General features: G+C 38.6%; 1 protein-coding gene across 1 annotated transcript in view; it reads left to right on the forward strand.

Moving 5' to 3' along the window:
- Window positions 1-17699, forward strand: part of ADGRV1 (adhesion G protein-coupled receptor V1) — a 312242-nt gene that overhangs the window by 96661 nt on the left and 197882 nt on the right. The window contains exons 43-58 of the mRNA XM_026866507.1: window positions 1206-1284; window positions 1907-2045; window positions 2557-2698; window positions 3132-3394; window positions 5047-5222; window positions 5949-6073; window positions 7231-7397; window positions 7480-7623; window positions 8167-8274; window positions 8759-9011; window positions 9678-9800; window positions 10009-10231; window positions 10696-10900; window positions 11888-12034; window positions 13978-14162; window positions 15906-16189. Of these exons, the coding sequence (XP_026722308.1) occupies window positions 1206-1284; window positions 1907-2045; window positions 2557-2698; window positions 3132-3394; window positions 5047-5222; window positions 5949-6073; window positions 7231-7397; window positions 7480-7623; window positions 8167-8274; window positions 8759-9011; window positions 9678-9800; window positions 10009-10231; window positions 10696-10900; window positions 11888-12034; window positions 13978-14162; window positions 15906-16189 (2763 nt within the window). The remainder of the gene's footprint in view (window positions 1-1205; window positions 1285-1906; window positions 2046-2556; window positions 2699-3131; window positions 3395-5046; window positions 5223-5948; window positions 6074-7230; window positions 7398-7479; window positions 7624-8166; window positions 8275-8758; window positions 9012-9677; window positions 9801-10008; window positions 10232-10695; window positions 10901-11887; window positions 12035-13977; window positions 14163-15905; window positions 16190-17699) is intronic.

Below are 17699 nucleotides of genomic sequence, written 5' to 3' on the forward strand. Positions count from 1 at the left end.
AGGGAAAGATGCCAGACATGAAATAAGGGGTCTGATGTTGAAAGTGAAGTTTTACAGACCCTGGGTGAACTGATCTGACTCACACACAAGGGAAAAATGCAGGTTAGGAGTGCAGCTGAAGAGCCTGTAATCACTCCCCCTGGATTTCTAAACCCCAAGAACATTTCTGTTGTTTGTGTAGAGGTTTTCCAGCTACTGATGATTTCCATCACTACCTCATGGTGATCACTTTGGATTCATGACAATGACCTTTTACTTTTACTCAGTTTTATCTGAATTGGTAGAAGTTTTTCCAATGGATCTAAATATAGTATATTTACTACAGACTCAGTGAAGTCAGTTTGGTTGTAGAAATTGTCATTCTTTCCTTCATTTCTTTTTAAGTCTTATTAAAAGTAAGTTGATGTAAATTAAGGTAGGCATGCAGTGCTGTTGTCTGAACAAATTAAGGCACTATTTCCTTAGAAGAATCAAGTTCTGACTGCCAGGTTCTGGTCTCTGAAATTAGTGGACATTTCTGGCATTAATCTATTCAGTGTTTCACAGTGCAATTCATACAGTAATCTTTCAGAGTTATTGTGAAGATACATCTTTATGAAGCAACAGAATATTGCAGTACTGCATATAATAAAGTACTAATAAAGAGCCTAAAAAGAAATCAATAATTCTGTATCTGTAGCAGAATCTGGGGTGTGTGCAAGTAAGGTTTATGATCGGGCACTGAAACATGAATAGGAGATGAAATATTGCATCATTTATTCTTTCTTACTTATTTTCCCTCCCCTATTCAGAATGGCACAGTCTGCAGAATGTTGAATGTCATCATAATAAACACACAGAGTGAAGATAAATTAAGATCCCATGACAAATCTTGCTTTTGGTATTTCCTAATTTTTCTGTGCTATGATTTGCTGTCTAAATTTTCTTTAGTCTTTTTTTGTATGCATTAATAAATGTAACAGTGCTAATTCAAGGCACAGTGTTGCCGTTCACATAGCAAGGTAGTAAGGACAGATTTTTTTTTCTTTGAGCTTTTCCAATTATCTTGCCCACTACCATTTTCTCTTCCACATTTTGGAAACAGAAATTGATGTATTTCTTGTACAAAATTAGTAGATATTTAAGAAATGCTTCTGTTATTCTCAAAAATCCTGAAGAGGGACTTTATTGTTATCTCATTTTTCTCCTTCTGTTTTCTATTTTAGATGTGGAAGGTTTAGCTTCTCAAATCATTATTGATGCTAATGATGGAGTAAGCGGAGTAATAGAATGGGAAAGTACCAAGTAAGTCTTGTCTTCTTGAAGAACTCACTGTGCCAGTTAGTGATTGAGGTTGCCCAATTATATTAATTTTCAGTTAACAGTAAAATTCCTATTAGAAATAGGTCCAGATCTTTGAGATGGCAAAGCATCATTCAGTTAAGTAGAACTGGAAAGTGTAAGATAATTCCGACACTGAAAAGCAACATTTACAGTATGTTTATTCAGAAATCTTTGGCTACTGTGTATTTACTTTCACTCCTGTCCTTTTATATTGTGAACTTGCCTCACTTCTCCAGCCTCCATCCAGTTTTCCAGGCCTCCACATCCATGGAAGCATCCCCTGGCATCTCCCACATCTTTTTCTCTGATTAATTTCCAGGAGCTAGGAAGAAGGCATCCATGAACATGGGCAGGCTTAATCTGCCACTAATAAGCAGGAAAAAAGCACAACTTCCTATAGCTTAATTCCATGTAGATAAGAAACAAAGGTAAAAAGGTTGTATTAAGCAATTGTAATGATGTTGGTACTGTAAAGATGCCTTGTTCTTATAAAGCAGAGGGAATGATTTGAAGTGAAAATATAGCAACTACGTACCATCTAAATCAAAAGAGCACTGAGAATTTTTCTTGCTTTTTGTTTTAGTTTTGAAGTCAACGAATCTCACGGGAACCTGACAATAGTGGCATACCGAAACAGGGGATCGTATGGCAATGTCTCTGTGTTTTTTTATGCCCAAAATTTGGAGGCACAGCTGGGTTTGGATTTTAGTGTGACCTCAAGGGTAAGAGCAAATTCTAAATCTAGTCCTTTTCATTCCTTCAACTTCCTCAATAGAATGTCCCCTGTGTATTCTGCAGAATGATCGGTAATGAAGCTAGATTTTTTCAACTTGTTTCAGTTTCTTTGGTCATCTGAATAGAGTGAGATAAAATTAGTCATCGTCTTTTCATTTCTTTTTAAATACTGAAGTATTTGTAAAATATTAGACAGTTGTAAAATATCAGACATCTCAAAGACAATTTTGTGTAGAAAAGAGCATATACTATTTCATAGAAGGTTTCATATTTTTTACAGCAGAACTTCTGAAGTAAATTGCTCTTGCTCATCCTCATTCTGCAATGTGCTAAACTTTTTTACTTCTGTTTCAATCGATTTACAAGGGACATCAAGATCATAGCTCTTCTTTCCTCTTTTTCCTTCCTATTTAAGACAATTCTGTTTAACTTAGTTGAAAAATTCTGTGTGTATTAACAGCTGTTAAGTATTCAATGCTTTCTGTGTTTCAACACTAGACTCTTTTTTTTGCTGATGGAGAAAGGAATAAATCCGTTGTTGTTATGATTTTTGATGATGATATTCCTGAAGGTGATGAGAAGTTCCAGTTAATTCTAACAAATCCCTCTCTGGGACTGGAATTAGGGGAAAATGCAACAGGTAAAACTTAAGTTTTGATGTTCTCATTCTTTGGAACTGTGTGACAGTCATTTTAATTTCATTCTTCTGAATAATCATATTTCAGAAAACGCCATTTTCCTGCTACGGTAGATGTTTATACTCGTTTGGAAGGTTCTTAAACATCCCTATGAAATCTATTCAATTAACAAGTTAATATGTAAAATAAGGAATCAAAACTTGCAAAAGTGAGCTTTTTAGTAAGAGGGTCTAGATACTTTCTGTCTAGTAATCTTCCTAGATAAAGTAAAATACTTACATACTCTCTTCGAGTAATAATCATGGATGTAAAAGCATTATATATATACACAAAAGGAAGAATGGATTTGTGTTTATATGGGGTTTTTTTGTATATATGTACAATTTTATTTTACTATGTTAATAAAGAATATTTCCATTATTTATTTCTCAAAAGCCACAATTACTATACTTGCCAATGATGATGGCCATGGAGTTTTGTCTTTCAATAACAGCGATCACTTCTTCCTAAGAGAGCAAACAGCTCTCCATTTGATGGAAAGTGTTGCAGTATTAAATATTATTAGAGAACCTCCTCAGGGGATATTTGGCACCGTGACTGTTCAGTATCTTGTAAGTGAAATTAATTCTTCAGAGCCATCAGTGGATTTGACCCCTTCTCAAGGATATATTGTGCTGGAAGAGGGAGTCAGATTCAAGGTAATATGATAGTTATTACCCAAGAAGTGAAGAAAGCTTTTTTGAAATTTTGAAAGATTTCAGAAATGTCTGTGTCTTTTCTTGCATTTATTTTTTTTCTTATGTTTTCCTTTATTTTCAGAACAAATTGAGTTGTGGGAGTGCATAAAAATTAAATGTGCTTTTCTGTAGGTATTTCTCTCTTTGTAACAGTTGAGGTAAAGTGAAAATAATATAATGGTTATATAATGTTTCTGTTAGGATGGGGACATTTCTTTATATGTATTCATCATGTAGCTGAAACACAGACTTCAAAATGAAGTGATAATTTACAAGCATGAATAGTTAAGGTTGAAGTAAAAATCCCATTTTGTAATGAGATGCTTCAGCTGGTCTGAACTGAACAGAGTGTGCTGTAACGGATGCAGAAAGTGAACAGCTCTCAGAGGCTTAGGAATAGAAAATGACTTATTCTTCTGGGAGTATTAAGCTCACTCTGTAGTGTCCCCGCAAGAATATCAGCTAGAAAATGATCTAGCTTAAGTTTGTGATATCCTGACCCTTCTGAAGTTTAATGGAAGCGTCTTTATTTTATTTTGTTTTTATTTTATTTTATTTTATTTTATTTTATTTTATTTTATTTTATTTTATTTTATTTTATTTTATTTTATTTTTTATTATTATTTTTAGTTTAAAATATATTTTTATTTTATTTTGTCAGTGAAGCTAGGCTCGGTAACAGGTTACCATATTATGGCTAGTGGGGTAGAATCTGAAACAAACATTTCAGGAAACACTGATTTTCAATTTCCAAACTCGATGTGCATTTGGAACTACACTGATGGCTAGTGTAGCAGATCTGCAGGAAGTCAAAGACTTCTTAAAACAGTGTCTGAATCTGGTTTATTGTAGAAGTAATCAGGCATCTAAAAGATTGTAAGCTCCAGCTGAGTTCCAGATCCTCCTTATTTTTTTTTTTTTTCCTATAGCAAAGCAATGTGCACCTCTGTAACTTTTGCCAGTTTGGGCAGTTGGAAGTATGACAGTGAGCCCCAAATGATAGTGAAAACACCTACCTCTTTCTAGATAATTCTCTGCTAATTTGAAACCACCCTGAGAGGGTCCTATTCTCATCCACAGTGGTGCAGTAGAGGGAAGGAAGCATCAAGAAGAGAGAATATTTCAAAATATCCCTCTGTTCTTGCCTTTTTTCCTTCTTTCTTCCCATCACAGTAGTGGAATTACCCTGTTGCCTGGAGCTAGTTTAGCTGCCAGCCCAAGTAAATTAAAACCAACTTGACTGAGCTGAGGGGATCAGGTAGCTGCACGGAGACTATGAATTACCAAAGAATGCGTGGAATAAGTAGAGAACCAAAGCGTGAAAAAAGATTACAAACTATTACATTTCAGGGGGTCTTAGGAGAAGAGAGGGGGGAAAAAAAAAAAAAAAAAAGGTATGCTCATCTTAATGTTGCACCAATGAAGGTCACCAGATGGGTGACTTTAGAACCTCAGCCTGAACTCTCCTTGCCTCACTTCTGTCCTCTCCAGTTTCAAGCACTGCTGTTCTCCTTCTGTGCTGTCCAAAGGTGTGCAGTGAAAGAGTGGAAACAGGGTGGTGTCATCGTTAGCTTCCGAGTCTCAACAACATTCTGTGCTTGTTTTCTTGTCAGACACTGCATATTACTGCGATACTGGATGAAGAACCCGAAATGGATGAGCACTTTATTGTCACCCTGTTCAATCCAACTGGAGGAGCCAGACTAGGCACAAGAGTGCAAACTATGATTACAGTATTACAGAACCAGGCGCCACTAGGGCTCTTCAGCATCTATCCAGTTACAAATAGGTACTAAACACTGATTCAGTCAAAAGGAACTTTTTCATATTCAGTACAGATGGTGTCTCTCTACACTTTTGTTTTTGATGAATCCCTTTAAAGAAATTCAGCAATCCGATTGTCATTTGTAATTTTGAAAAGTACACTATCTGTCAAATGCTGTTACTGCTATACAAAAAAAAAAAAAAAAAACAACCAAAAAACCCAAACAGAAAAACACTTAAAATGGACGAGTCATCATTAGACATGTCAATTTCTCTATGGATTTTTTCACAAAACAGTACTTCATCAGTCCCTTAACGTTCCACTAATAGTAACCCATGTGAAGAGCTCCAAACCTCAATCAGGGCCCAAGGAGTCATACATTTAGTAATTTATTTTTGTTTTTAAGCTTGTGTAAAATACACTTTCACTCAGGGCTGTTTTTCAGAAGCAAATGAACCATATGGAATGACATTTTCAAAAATCATTCAGCTTAAGTCATACAGCTGGTGTGTTAAATTTCAGGCTGGTTCAGGATTTTTTTTTAATTTCCTATGATTTTGCTAAAGTCTTGTGGTAAGAAGCACTGGATAACCTTAATTAATGTACCTATCAGTCTGTCAGATAGAAAAAACAATTCTTCATGTTTTCTTTTTATTTCTGTTGTATATTCTGCGCTGGAATTTTACCATAAGTATCTTATACTATAAAAATAATACATTTTGTCTTTATTTTCACAACTCTCACATTTAGGACAAATTTCCTCATAATTGAAGAAGCCAACACAACGATTTATTTGAAAGTTTCACGGAGTAATGGTCTCAACGTGTCTGTGAGTGTTGAGTGGGAGACGTTGTCGGATACCGCGTTTGGCATCAGTACGTTCACTTCATAGAGAGTGCCCGCTGCTTTTGTCAGAGTGGAGATAGCAAGAGACTAGCCAAAGATACAGGAGATGTAACTTTGGAATATAAATTCATGTATTCAGACTTCATCACATTAATTAATATTTTTCTAAGCATGTCACGACTCATTAGAACTGAGCTCAGCTACTTAAGAGGCACCTTGTCATCAGCCACTTCTGCCAGTTTCAATAATCATCTTCCTGCTAATATGAACATTATTGTCACTAGACTTTTTTTTTTTTTTTTTTTTTTTTAAAAAAAAAAACCTAGAATATGGTCTTTACTACTTCTAACTTCGGACTTTTCTAACACAGTATAAGAGACACACTTTACCTGTGCCTGACAAAGCCTTGAAAAAATGAAAAAATGTCACCACATTTTCTATCATATCCCCAGTGTGCCAGCTGAGATGGATTTGTGAGAGTCTCAGGCTGTGATTTCGTGAGCGCTTTAAACTGGTCCAAGCTAGCGCTGCCACTGAAGGAGGATATCCTTCCATCTCTGCCTGCTTGTTCCCGTTCCCATGCTAAGCAGTTTGTATTCCAATACTGGTCACTACCAGCTGCTCACTAACCCAGACTGAAACTAACAAGTCAAAAAAGGAAATACCTGATTTTGAGCAGGGGTGAATAACCCTGTCTGGCTCAGCAGCTCCTCTGATCTGTGTGTGGGATTGGGGGTTTAGCTCTGACTAACTGACAGAGTTTAGTTCTGACAGCACAATGCTTTTTTCTGTAAAGCCAGTCAAACAGCTTAGGCAGTTTAAGAATCTTTGTGCCAGGACTGCTTGTTGTGGTGATGGCGAGAAGGAGGACAAACGCATACATTTTTTAGGTTCGTTGTCACTTTTTTCACTACTTGCTATCTAGCTAATTTTCTCACTAGCTAAATTCCAAACTGAATCAGTCAGACTCAAATTGCCTATGCGTATTCCATATGCAACCGTAATTTATGAAGAATACATTTATTGCTTAACTCTCATTACATCCTCAGTTCTGTAACATTATACCAACTATTTAGAGACAACTTCAACATTTCTGATACTGTGTCTGGCTGTGGCAAGTAAATCATGCAAATGGCATTGAAAAAGACCTCAAGAATAAATAATACTTTCTTTTGCTATATTGCAGGGGGCAATATTGGTGTCCTGTCTGTCTTGCAAAGTTTTGTGGAAGAATCAGCGTCTAGCTGGTGTTTCTTTACATCAGCAGAGATCCTGTATGGTGTTCTGTTGCGTATGCCTCCAGCTATGTTTTCTACTGTCTACCAGTGGAAAGGAGTTTTTGTTCCTGTTGAGGTAAATGTTTGCTTGCAAACACCAGGCATGCTACTTAGCAAAGAATTTAAGTCTCAGTTCTACTTCTTTATTCCTCTCTCAGAATTTCAGTATGTGGAATCCTAAGAGCTGTGTGTCTTTCCAAATCCGTGCCTCTCCCTACCTCGTGATTACTCACGGAGGAGCCACACAGGGAGCTTCCAACAACACTGTGTATGCATTCATGCCTGGGCGCAGACTGGTGAAGGTAAATCTGTTTTACTTGATAAAATCATAAAATAATGGGGTTGGAAAGGACCTTGGGATGCTCTGCAGTCCAGCAGTGTTTTAGGAAAAGAGCACTCTGTGCTTGGCTACTTTGGGGCCCTAACACCCTGCATGACTTAAGTGATGTAAGTTTTTACAGCTGGTTGTTACTGATGTACATTCATATTTTGGGGGTGGGGAAAAATGACCTGGCAAGTGAGGAAAGAAATTGCAGAGCAATCAAGTCATAGAACATCTTCTGAACAATATATGATTAGTTATATTAATTTTCTAAATTAACCCCACATATATATATACACATATTTTTAAAATTGTAGAATTACATATATGTAATTTTATATTTTTATATGCACTTTTATATGCAATTTTGCAGTTTTTAAAAATATGTGCATACATACATATATATATATATATATATGTGTATATATATATATATATATATATATATGTGTATATATATATATATATATATATATAAACTTTGAAGTGACTTCCAAACACAATTGTAATATTTCCCTCACAGATACAGACTCTTTCTCTTCTGGATACCAGACATGTGAAACACTTTGCTGTAGATGAAGAAGACTATTTGATTTTTGTGAGTCCCACCACCAGTTCCAGTTCCATCCAGGTAAGAATATACTTCTCTTTCCTGGCTTTGATGTGGGCAGTTTGGTTAGTGTTGAGTTTGAAATATGAATATAAAAATACCTAAGTATATATTTCTGAAAAATTACTTACGTTTCTGTTATGGATTTATAAGACTTCAAATTCTAGACTTGTTTAAATATAGCAGTACTCTCTACAATTACATATAATTTACATTTGATTTGGTTTTATTGATAGTGTTATTTCTGATTTGAAATCTAATATATAAAACAGCTATAAGAACAGAAATAAATTCTGACCATAAACCTATTAATCCTAAGAACAGGCATAGCTGCTTGCAGTAAGGTAGTTACTTACCAGTGTGCATCTACCTTAATGTAGGGTCCACCTTAGAAATAAGGAATTCGGTTCACTATAAGTCTTCCCAGTTTTTCATCATAACAATTTATCTTCTCTTGGTGTCAATTATGAATGTATAATGAAAAAGAATTTTCGTATTTCCACAGGTTTACCACTGGAATAAAGACATATTTGTGCTGCATCATCAACTTCCAGTTTTCGGAGCTCTGAATGTAGTCTTGTTTCCTAGAGGAGGTGTTATGTACCTATTAGTTTCTTTGTCAAACACCAGCCAGAACATGCTCTTGTACCAGTGGTTGAATAACGAGTTTAGGAATCTTCATCAATTGCCAGAAAAAGAAATAAAACTCATGGAGGCCTGGATTTCTGGATCTGATATATATTTAATTATTTCAAAAGGTATTTAGAAGACAGACACTGAGTTTGTTAAGTATATGCTGGCTTGTTTGGTAGGAAAGGCATTTGGGGTAAAGGTGTTTAGATAGGGATTAGAGTCCAACTGGGGAGTGACAATTCACTGGTAAGCATTTTATCAAAGTAGTCTCTGTTTTAGGTCCCTCAGAAAATAAAAGTATTGTGGTTTTTCTCAAATACTTATGAAACTAATGAAAAATTTTCCCAAGAGCAGTAAGAAATAATAGCTCTATTCATCTAGCTGCTGTCTGCACCCTTTCTAAGCTTTCCTGAGCTTTGTGATATGCAAAGATCATTGGTCAGCAAAGTACATGTGTTTTTTATTGCAAGCATGACATTTTAGGCATTGTTTTATGACTATGTCTATGTAAAAGTTACAGTCTGTAGGTTTCTTTGCAATTGGCTGTTGAATGCTGGCAATCAGCCTTCTTATATGTGACTGTGTGCAGAAAAGCCCTTGATGTCAGCGGATGAATCATCCCGTGAAGATCAGTCATACTGTGGAGTTGTGCACCAAGTACAAAGGAAAATATGAAAATTGGTCTCACGTCGTAATTAAAGCTGCCAAATTCTGACTTTTGAATGGCCACCAAGTGTGCAGTTTAACAGGCAGATAAATAATGTAATTTTTGTCATTTTGCTCCTTTGTAGAATCTGGAAATTCTTCTGAAATTTTAATCTGGGAGACAGGGCAGTCTACCTTTAGACACTTTCAGAGTCTTCCAGTCTGCGCTGTAAGAAACATCCATGTTTTCATGCCTCCTTCAGGTTTAGGTAAGACTTAAATTACAACATTTGTTCAAATCCTAGTTTATAACACTGGCATTGCAGAAATATTTGTGCTCTTTTTTGGTGTTAGTTTATCAGACTTTGAAAGCTGCTGTAATCATTGGACTACTGAGGACATTTGTGGCATCAGAAGGAGAAATTTTTAATGTATCATGGAATTTATTTTATTTTTCCTCATCCTTGCTCAATGTAGTTCACATCCTCCTGTCTGGTGAGGACACAACATCACTGTATGCTTGGAACTCGGAAGGGAACCGGTTCTCTGTGGTGCTGGAAGCCCCATATGCGGATCATATCACCTCAGCTACTGCAAGGTCTCTGAACTCCAGCAAGAGCTTGATTGCTCTGTCCATAGAGTCCAACTCACAGATTTATGAGCTGACCACTATCTCCAACCAGTCAGATTTTATACCTAGGTAGGTTTTATTGTTTTATATAGTTTTCTCCCAGCTCTTGTATTTCTCTTTCTGTGATAACTGGTTTTGTGACAGTGGAGAGCATTACATTCTTCTGTGTGGGGTGTGCTTATTAACACTGAAGATAATTTTTCACAAGTAGGTTTAAGATAACCTCAAGACAAACAGCCTCACAACTGGCTTTAAAACATGGCAAGAAAGGACTTGCAGTCATGACGTGAGTTTTTTATTCAGGAAAAATTAAATTACTATCATGATTAATTTCAGTTACTCTGTGATCTATTGTAATTAAAAAAAACCCCCAACAACCTAACACAAATATATTCTTTATATTCCCTTCCTCAGGAATATAAACAATAATTCCAGCTCCAAAAATGCTCATAAAATTTACAGCAGTCCTTTCAAAGTTCATTAATCAACTATCCTCAGTTTATAATTACTTGATTTGTGTGTTTTTATGCTAGTTCAGGTGAATTGATATTTGAGCCTGGGGACATGGAAGCTGTGATAGCAGTCAACATCCTGGATGACACCATCCCAGAGGAGGAAGAATGCTTCAAAGTGTGGTTGAAAAACCCTAAGGGAGGTGCAGAGATTGGTGTTCATGGTTTTGTTAACATCATTATTCCTTCCAATGACAATGCCTATGGAGTCATTGCATTTGCTCAGGTAAAACTTCTAAGGTAAATCATTAAAATATGTATATATATAATTTCCAAATAATGGAATACAAGCATACTAAAACTGTAAATTGGAGTGACAGGATTGTTTTTCTAAAGTCTTGTAACAACCTGAGTTAGAAGCTTTTTAACATCTATTTGCCTTTGCTGTGTGATTATACAGAACACAAGGTGATGGAAAATCAGTTCCACAGTCTGTCCCTATTGTGAGATTTTTATAATCCACTTACATTTAGATTAACACATAAATTTATCAGTTTGGTTTTGCAACAACCTAAAAATTCAGTTTTCAGATGACATATATGATATCATCATAGAGTTGCTACTGGTTGGTTAATCAAGGGAGTTAAGTAAACAGATCTGAAGGTCCTTTTTCCCTGAAAAAGATATAAATTGGGTTATGTCAGAAGATGAGCCAGTCTGCCAGAACAAAATAATTCATTTGGAAAAAAATGTCAGACTGAAGGTATTATTTGGAGTGGTTAATTCTTAAATCATCAGACACTGCGGAAGTTATCTAGAGAAGGCTACAGTAGATACTTACTGAAGATATAAAATACAGGAGTCGTTACTGAAATGAAACATTGCGTCTGGACTTGTGTGAGGAGGGTGAATAACAGTAAAATAACGGCAGCAAAAATATTTCACTTTGGAAGGTCCGCTTGTTATCTGTTTCAATTAATTTGGACAGAAAATATTGTGGAAAAAAACCAAAACAAAACAAAACAAAAAACCTAAATAAAAATCATTTGGTTTGTTTTGCCTCAGGATAAAGAGGCCTGACATTTTAAACTGTTCCATCCATGAAATCTGGGAGTATTGAGTACATGTGAAAATTAGGACATATAAATTTAGTCAAAGAACACGTATTTAGGCACTTAATGGTAGACTGGCCCCCACTGAATACCCAGATCCCTAAAGAAACTTTTCTTTATAAGAAAATAATGTTATGATTCTGCCACTTTATGTTTTCCAGAGCTCTTTATTTAAGCAAGTTGAAGAAATGGAACAGGACAGCTTAATCACCTTGAATATTGAACGTTTAATAGGAACGTATGGACGAGTTACAGTAGAGTGGATTGCTAATGGGAGCATAAGTGATGTATTTCCAGCTTCAGGAATGGTATGTAAAAACATCACTGATACTAAGGAAGCACCCAGAAAATAGGTGCAGATGTACTGAGGGAGAAGGCTGGTACATCGTAGATTGCCCCTTCTGTTAATTCCTGCTTCCTGGTCCTTTTCTGTGGTTCTGGCAGCCTGCACTTCTGGCAGGCACACAGAACTGCAGCATCACTCTTGCTCTTCTAGAACCAGATACTGCAATACTGTCCAGGCATTAGAAATGTGTATCTGTAGTATCCTGTTCCTATCTTCCTTTCTTCCTGCTGTGAGATCCAGATACTGGGTCAAATCATTAGCATAGGTGGGTACCAGGGAGAGTTTGCTCTTTGTCCTGACATTGTCAATACAACTGAGAGCTTCAGTGGCCCAGGAGGATAGCACAAGTCCCTGTTGGCTCTGTTTCTGAAACTCTTTAGATTTCCAGCCAGGTTAAAATCCAGAGTTTCCGGCTAACCAAAATTCTTGGTATGCCTTTCGACCGACAGACACCAGGTTCTTGAAGTCAAGGGCCTCCATCTGGTGGCCGTCTGTAGAAGACACAAAGCTCTGTGGGCACAGGCCACAGCTGAAGGAAAAAGGGCCAGAAAGGCTGCAGAAATGAACTTTACACCTGGAAATAACGGGTCTGAAGTAAGGTAAAAAATTAGAGAAAAATCAACAGAGGGGAAATCAAGGATGCCAAAACAATCATTCTAAAATTATTAAAGTACTCTTTGAGCATTCCAGATGGATGCTAAATGATTTCCCTGCATATGTTTGCAGGAAGGAAGAGACACAAAGGTAAAATAAAGGTATGATGTAGTTCACCAGAAAATTCTGTTTATCCTTCAGCGTAGGTGTAACCTAAGTGTTCATAGAGACATATTCCTTGTGAGAGAGACCTAATGAAGTGGTCAGACCTTTGAATTTAAAAATAAAGAGTATAGATAGGCAAAGCGTTTCTCAATCATTTTATGTGGGGGAAAAAAAAAAAAATCAACAAAACCGTTGACTAGACACTTACTCAGTTAGCAGTGATTTTGATACATATTATATGGTCATCATTATTTGGACATATTTGTATTTGGTATATTGACCTTGGCTGGTTGCCAAACCCCCACCCAGTTGCTCTCTTACTCCTCCTCTTCAGCAGGACAGGGGAGAAAATACGGTGGAAAAGCTTGAGATAAATATAGTTTAATAAGTAAAGCAAAAGCCATTCATCGAAGCAAAGCAAAAAGTAGAATTTATCCAGTACTTCCCATCAGCAGACATATGTCCAGCCACTTCCAGGGAAGCAGATCCTCAGTATATGTAGCAGCTGCTTTGGAAGACAAATGGCATAACCAAGAATGGTCACCTGTGTGTGTGCCCTCCCTGCCTCCTCACCCTCACCTTTTATTGCTGAGCGTGACGTTATTTGGTATGGAATATCCCTTTGGTGAGTTTGGATCAGCTCTCCTGGCTGTGCCCCCTCCCAACCTCTTGCCCAGCCACAGCCTATGATGCTGTGAGAACACTCTTCAGCTACAGTCAAAAAGTTGCTGTGTTACCCACCCCGTTTCAGCCAAAAATGCAAAGCACAGCACTATACCGGCGGCTGTGGGGAAAGTTAACTCAATCCCAGCCACACCCAGTAATTTGCAGAAGAAAGAATGCTGATGACCATATGTCAGCAGTTTACTGATTCTCCCTCTTTTTTTAATCTTTGAGAGGGTCTTAAACTCAAGTGTATTATTCAAGAAACCTCAGGGAAGAAAGGTAATTTTGAATAATATAAAATAGAATATTATAATAGAATAATAATAGAATACAAGACAATAAGTTGAACATGAGCCAGCTGTGTGTGCATGCTGGTCTGAGGCAGGGTATTGCCAGCAGGTTGAGGGAGGCGATTCCTCCCCCGTACTCAGCACTGGTGAGACACATCTGGCGTTCTGGGTCTAGTTCTGTGCTCCCCAGTATGATAGATGTGGGCATACTGGAGTGAGTCCACCAAAGGGCCATAAAGATGATGAAGGGATTGGAGCATCTGGCACATGGGAAGAGGCTCAGGAAGAATCTTACAACTGTGTAGAAATACGTGATATCAAGAGTAAAGAAGGTGAAACCAGATACTTCTCGGCTGTGTCTTGTGTCTGCAATGGGCACAGTGCAGGAACTTCCCTTTAAACATGAGGAAAAATCTTTACTGTAATGGTGGTGAAACGCTGGATCATGTTACCCAGAGAGATTGTGAAGATTCTGTCCTTGGAGTTATTCAAAACCTGGCTGGACATGGCCCTGAGCAGCCTGCTGTGGTTGAACCTGTTCTTAACAGGGTCTGTTGCAGTGGGTGATCTTTAGAGGTCCCTTCCAACCTCAACCATTGCATGATTCTGTGATAATCAAGATATACGATCACCTTGAAACAACTGAGTTGCTTTGCCTGAAGTTGGAGTGTAGTTGTCAGAGAAAGGTCTTAGGTTGAATGCCTGTTACAGAGCAGATAGTTATAGGTAGCTAGATTATACCAGACCTTTTCCATGGAATCATAGAATAATTTTCAACTGGGAATTTGGTCTCTCTGATTACTGTGCTTCTGATTGAGAAATTATTTCTTGTTTTGTGACCTTTTCTTCAAATTATTTTACCACACTGCATTTTTCTCAAAGTGTTTCTTTGTCACCTGTCTCCCTGGGTCTCATAATTTTTTTTTCGTACACTTCTTTTATATATAAATGTGGCCTGGGGAAGAAAGAGGAGGAACTGGAGTTCTTTGCCCAGTCCGAAATTTATGATATCATAGAGATAACTGAAACATGGTGGGACAACTCACATGACTGAAGGATTGTGGTGGATGGCTATAGGCTATTTCATAAAGAAAGTCAGGGAAGAAGAGGTGGAGAAGTCATGTTCTATGTTAAGGAGAACCTTGAATGTATAGAAGTCAACTGCAGCAATTGTGGAAACCCTACTGAATGCCTCTGGGTGAAGATCAGAGGGGTCGTCCCGAAGGGGAATCTTACAGTAAACATCTGCTACCGACCTCCAAACCAAGACTGTAAGGTCAATGAAGCAATATATGGGTCACTTAAGCAAGCTTCAGGTCAACAGAACCTGGGTCTTATGGATGACTTCAACCACCCAGTCATTTGCTGGAAGGACAGATACAGCAGCTCACATGTCGTCCATCAAATTCCTGGGATGGGTAGAGGACAGTTTCTTCATACAAATGTTAGATGTGCCAACCGGGAATGAGGCATTGGTGGACTTGCTGCTCACAAACCCAGAAGACCTGCTTTGTAATATCTCGGTTAGTAATGGCCTTGGCTGCAGTGATCACGATGTTGTGGATTTGGGACCCTGCTGAGCACACTGAAGGTTAGTACTAAGATAAAGGTTTTAGATTTAGAAGAGCAAATTTCAGCTCACTCAGAGCTCAGCTGGGAAGAATTCTTTGGGAAGCTCCCATGGAGGATAAAGGAGCTCATGAGTGCTGGGAGTTTTTCAAGAACACTCGCCTGGAGGCACAAAAATTGTGCATCCTCTTCAAAGGTAAGTGAAGTACGCGGTGCAAGAGAGCCCCTTGGCTTAACTGTGAGCTTCTGAGTCCGCTCAAAACTAAAAGAGAAGTGTACCAGAGATGGAGAAGTGGACAAATACCCATTGAGAACTAAAAGGGCATTGCCAGGGTGTGCTGCAGAGATGCAGTTAGAAAAGCGAAAGCTCAGCTTGTGTTGAAATTGGCCAGGAATGTCAAAAAACTATAATAAGGGGTTCTTCGGGTATGTAAACATCACACTGAAACAGAAGGAAGATACTGGCCCACTGTTAAACAAAGGAAGTTAATTAGTCAGCAACAACACTAAAAACGCTCTCAACATCTTCTTCACCTCTGTCTTTACCAGCACTGTTGGGCCACAGGCCTTGGGAACAAAATTCCATGTTGATGCAAATACGGATGCACTGTCAGTGAAGGAGAAGTTGGTATGTGAGCTATTACAGGAGCCTGACCCCTACAAATCAATGGGCCCTGACGTTATCTACCCGAGGGTGTTGAGAGAGCTGGCTGATGGCATTGTGAGGCCATTCTCCATCATGTCATGGAGATTGAGGGATGTCCTAGAAGACTGGAAAAAGGCTAATATCACCCCCACTTACAAGAAGGGCTTAAAGGAGGATCCAGGAAATTGTAAGTCCATCAGTCTTACTTCAGTCCCTGGGAAGGTTATGGAGCAAACTCCTGGGGGTTATCCCAAGTCAAATGAAGCATGTGATTGGGAAAAGCCAGCATGGATTCACCAAGGGAAAACTGTGCATGACAAACTCGATCACCTTCTATGACAAAGTGACCTGCTTGGTTGATGTGGGACAAGTAGTGGACATTGTCTACCTGGATTTCTCCAAGGCTTTCTCCTTGGAAGGGGGAAGGATCAGTACAGTTCCCCACTGCCTCCTCCTAGAGAAGCTGATGTGTTACGGTCTGGACAAGTGGTCTGTGCAGTGGGGGGAACTGTCTGACAGGCTGCACCCAGAGGGTGGTGGGAAATGGCTCCTTTTCAGACTGGCAACCTGTCACAAGTGGGTCCCCAGGGATCGATACTGGGCCCAACGCTGTTTAATATCTGTGTAAGTGATGTGGGTGATGGGACCAGGTGTACCCTGATGAAGTTTGCTGGTGATGCCAAACTGAGTGGGTACGTGGGCACTTGGGAAGGGAGAGCCACCCTGCGGGAAGACCTGGACAGGCTGGAAGAGGGGGCTAACAAGGGCCTTAGGAAGTCCAAGGAGGACAAGTGTACGGTCTTGCACCTGGGAAAAAATCATGCAGGCGTGCAGCACAGGCTGCGATCTACCTGGCTGGGGAGCAGCTCTGGAAAGGAACCTGGGGGTCCTGGTGGACAACAAGCTCCACATGAGTGACCAGCGTGCTGCTGTGCCAACAGGCTGCTGGGCTGCATTAACAAGGGCATCACCAGCAGAGATAAAGAAGTCATTATCCCCCTATACTCAGCGCTTGTCAGGCCACACCTGGAATACTGTGTTCAGTTTTGGTCCCCAGCACACAAAAAAGATGTGGCCAGGCTGGAGTGAGTCCAGAGAAGGGCCAGAAAGATGATCAAGGGGCTGGGCAGCCTGTCCTGTGAGGAAAGGCTGAGAGAACTGGGTTTGTTCAGCCTGGAGAAGAGAAGGCTTAGGGGAGACCTTCTCACCGTGTTCCAGTGCTTAAAGGGTGGCTACAAACAAGATGGAGACTCTCTGCTTAGGAGTCCCATGGAAAAGACAAGGGATGATAGATGTGAGTTACTCCTGGGGAGATTCTGGTTGGACACAAGAAGAAAATGTTTCACATTGAGAACAATCAGCCACTGGAATAATGTCCCCAGCGAGGTGGTGGGTCCCCCAACACTGGGCACTTCTAAGATTCAGCTGCACAGGGTGCTGGGCCAATCTTGTCTAGACTGTGCTTGTGCCAAGAAAGGTTGGGCGATGGTTCTTGAGGTCTGTTCCAACCCGGAATTCTGTGATTCTATTTTATACATACATATATATGTATGGGTTTTTTTATATATATATATATATATATATAAACACATATATACATATACACATAAATATACATATATATATATATATATATATATATATGTATATTTATGTGTATATGTATATATGTGTTTATATATATATATATATATAAA

The sequence above is a fragment of the Athene cunicularia genome, assembly GCF_003259725.1.
Source record: "Athene cunicularia isolate RWA chromosome Z unlocalized genomic scaffold, athCun1 chrZ_part3, whole genome shotgun sequence".
In the NCBI taxonomy this organism is placed as follows: domain Eukaryota; kingdom Metazoa; phylum Chordata; class Aves; order Strigiformes; family Strigidae; genus Athene; species Athene cunicularia.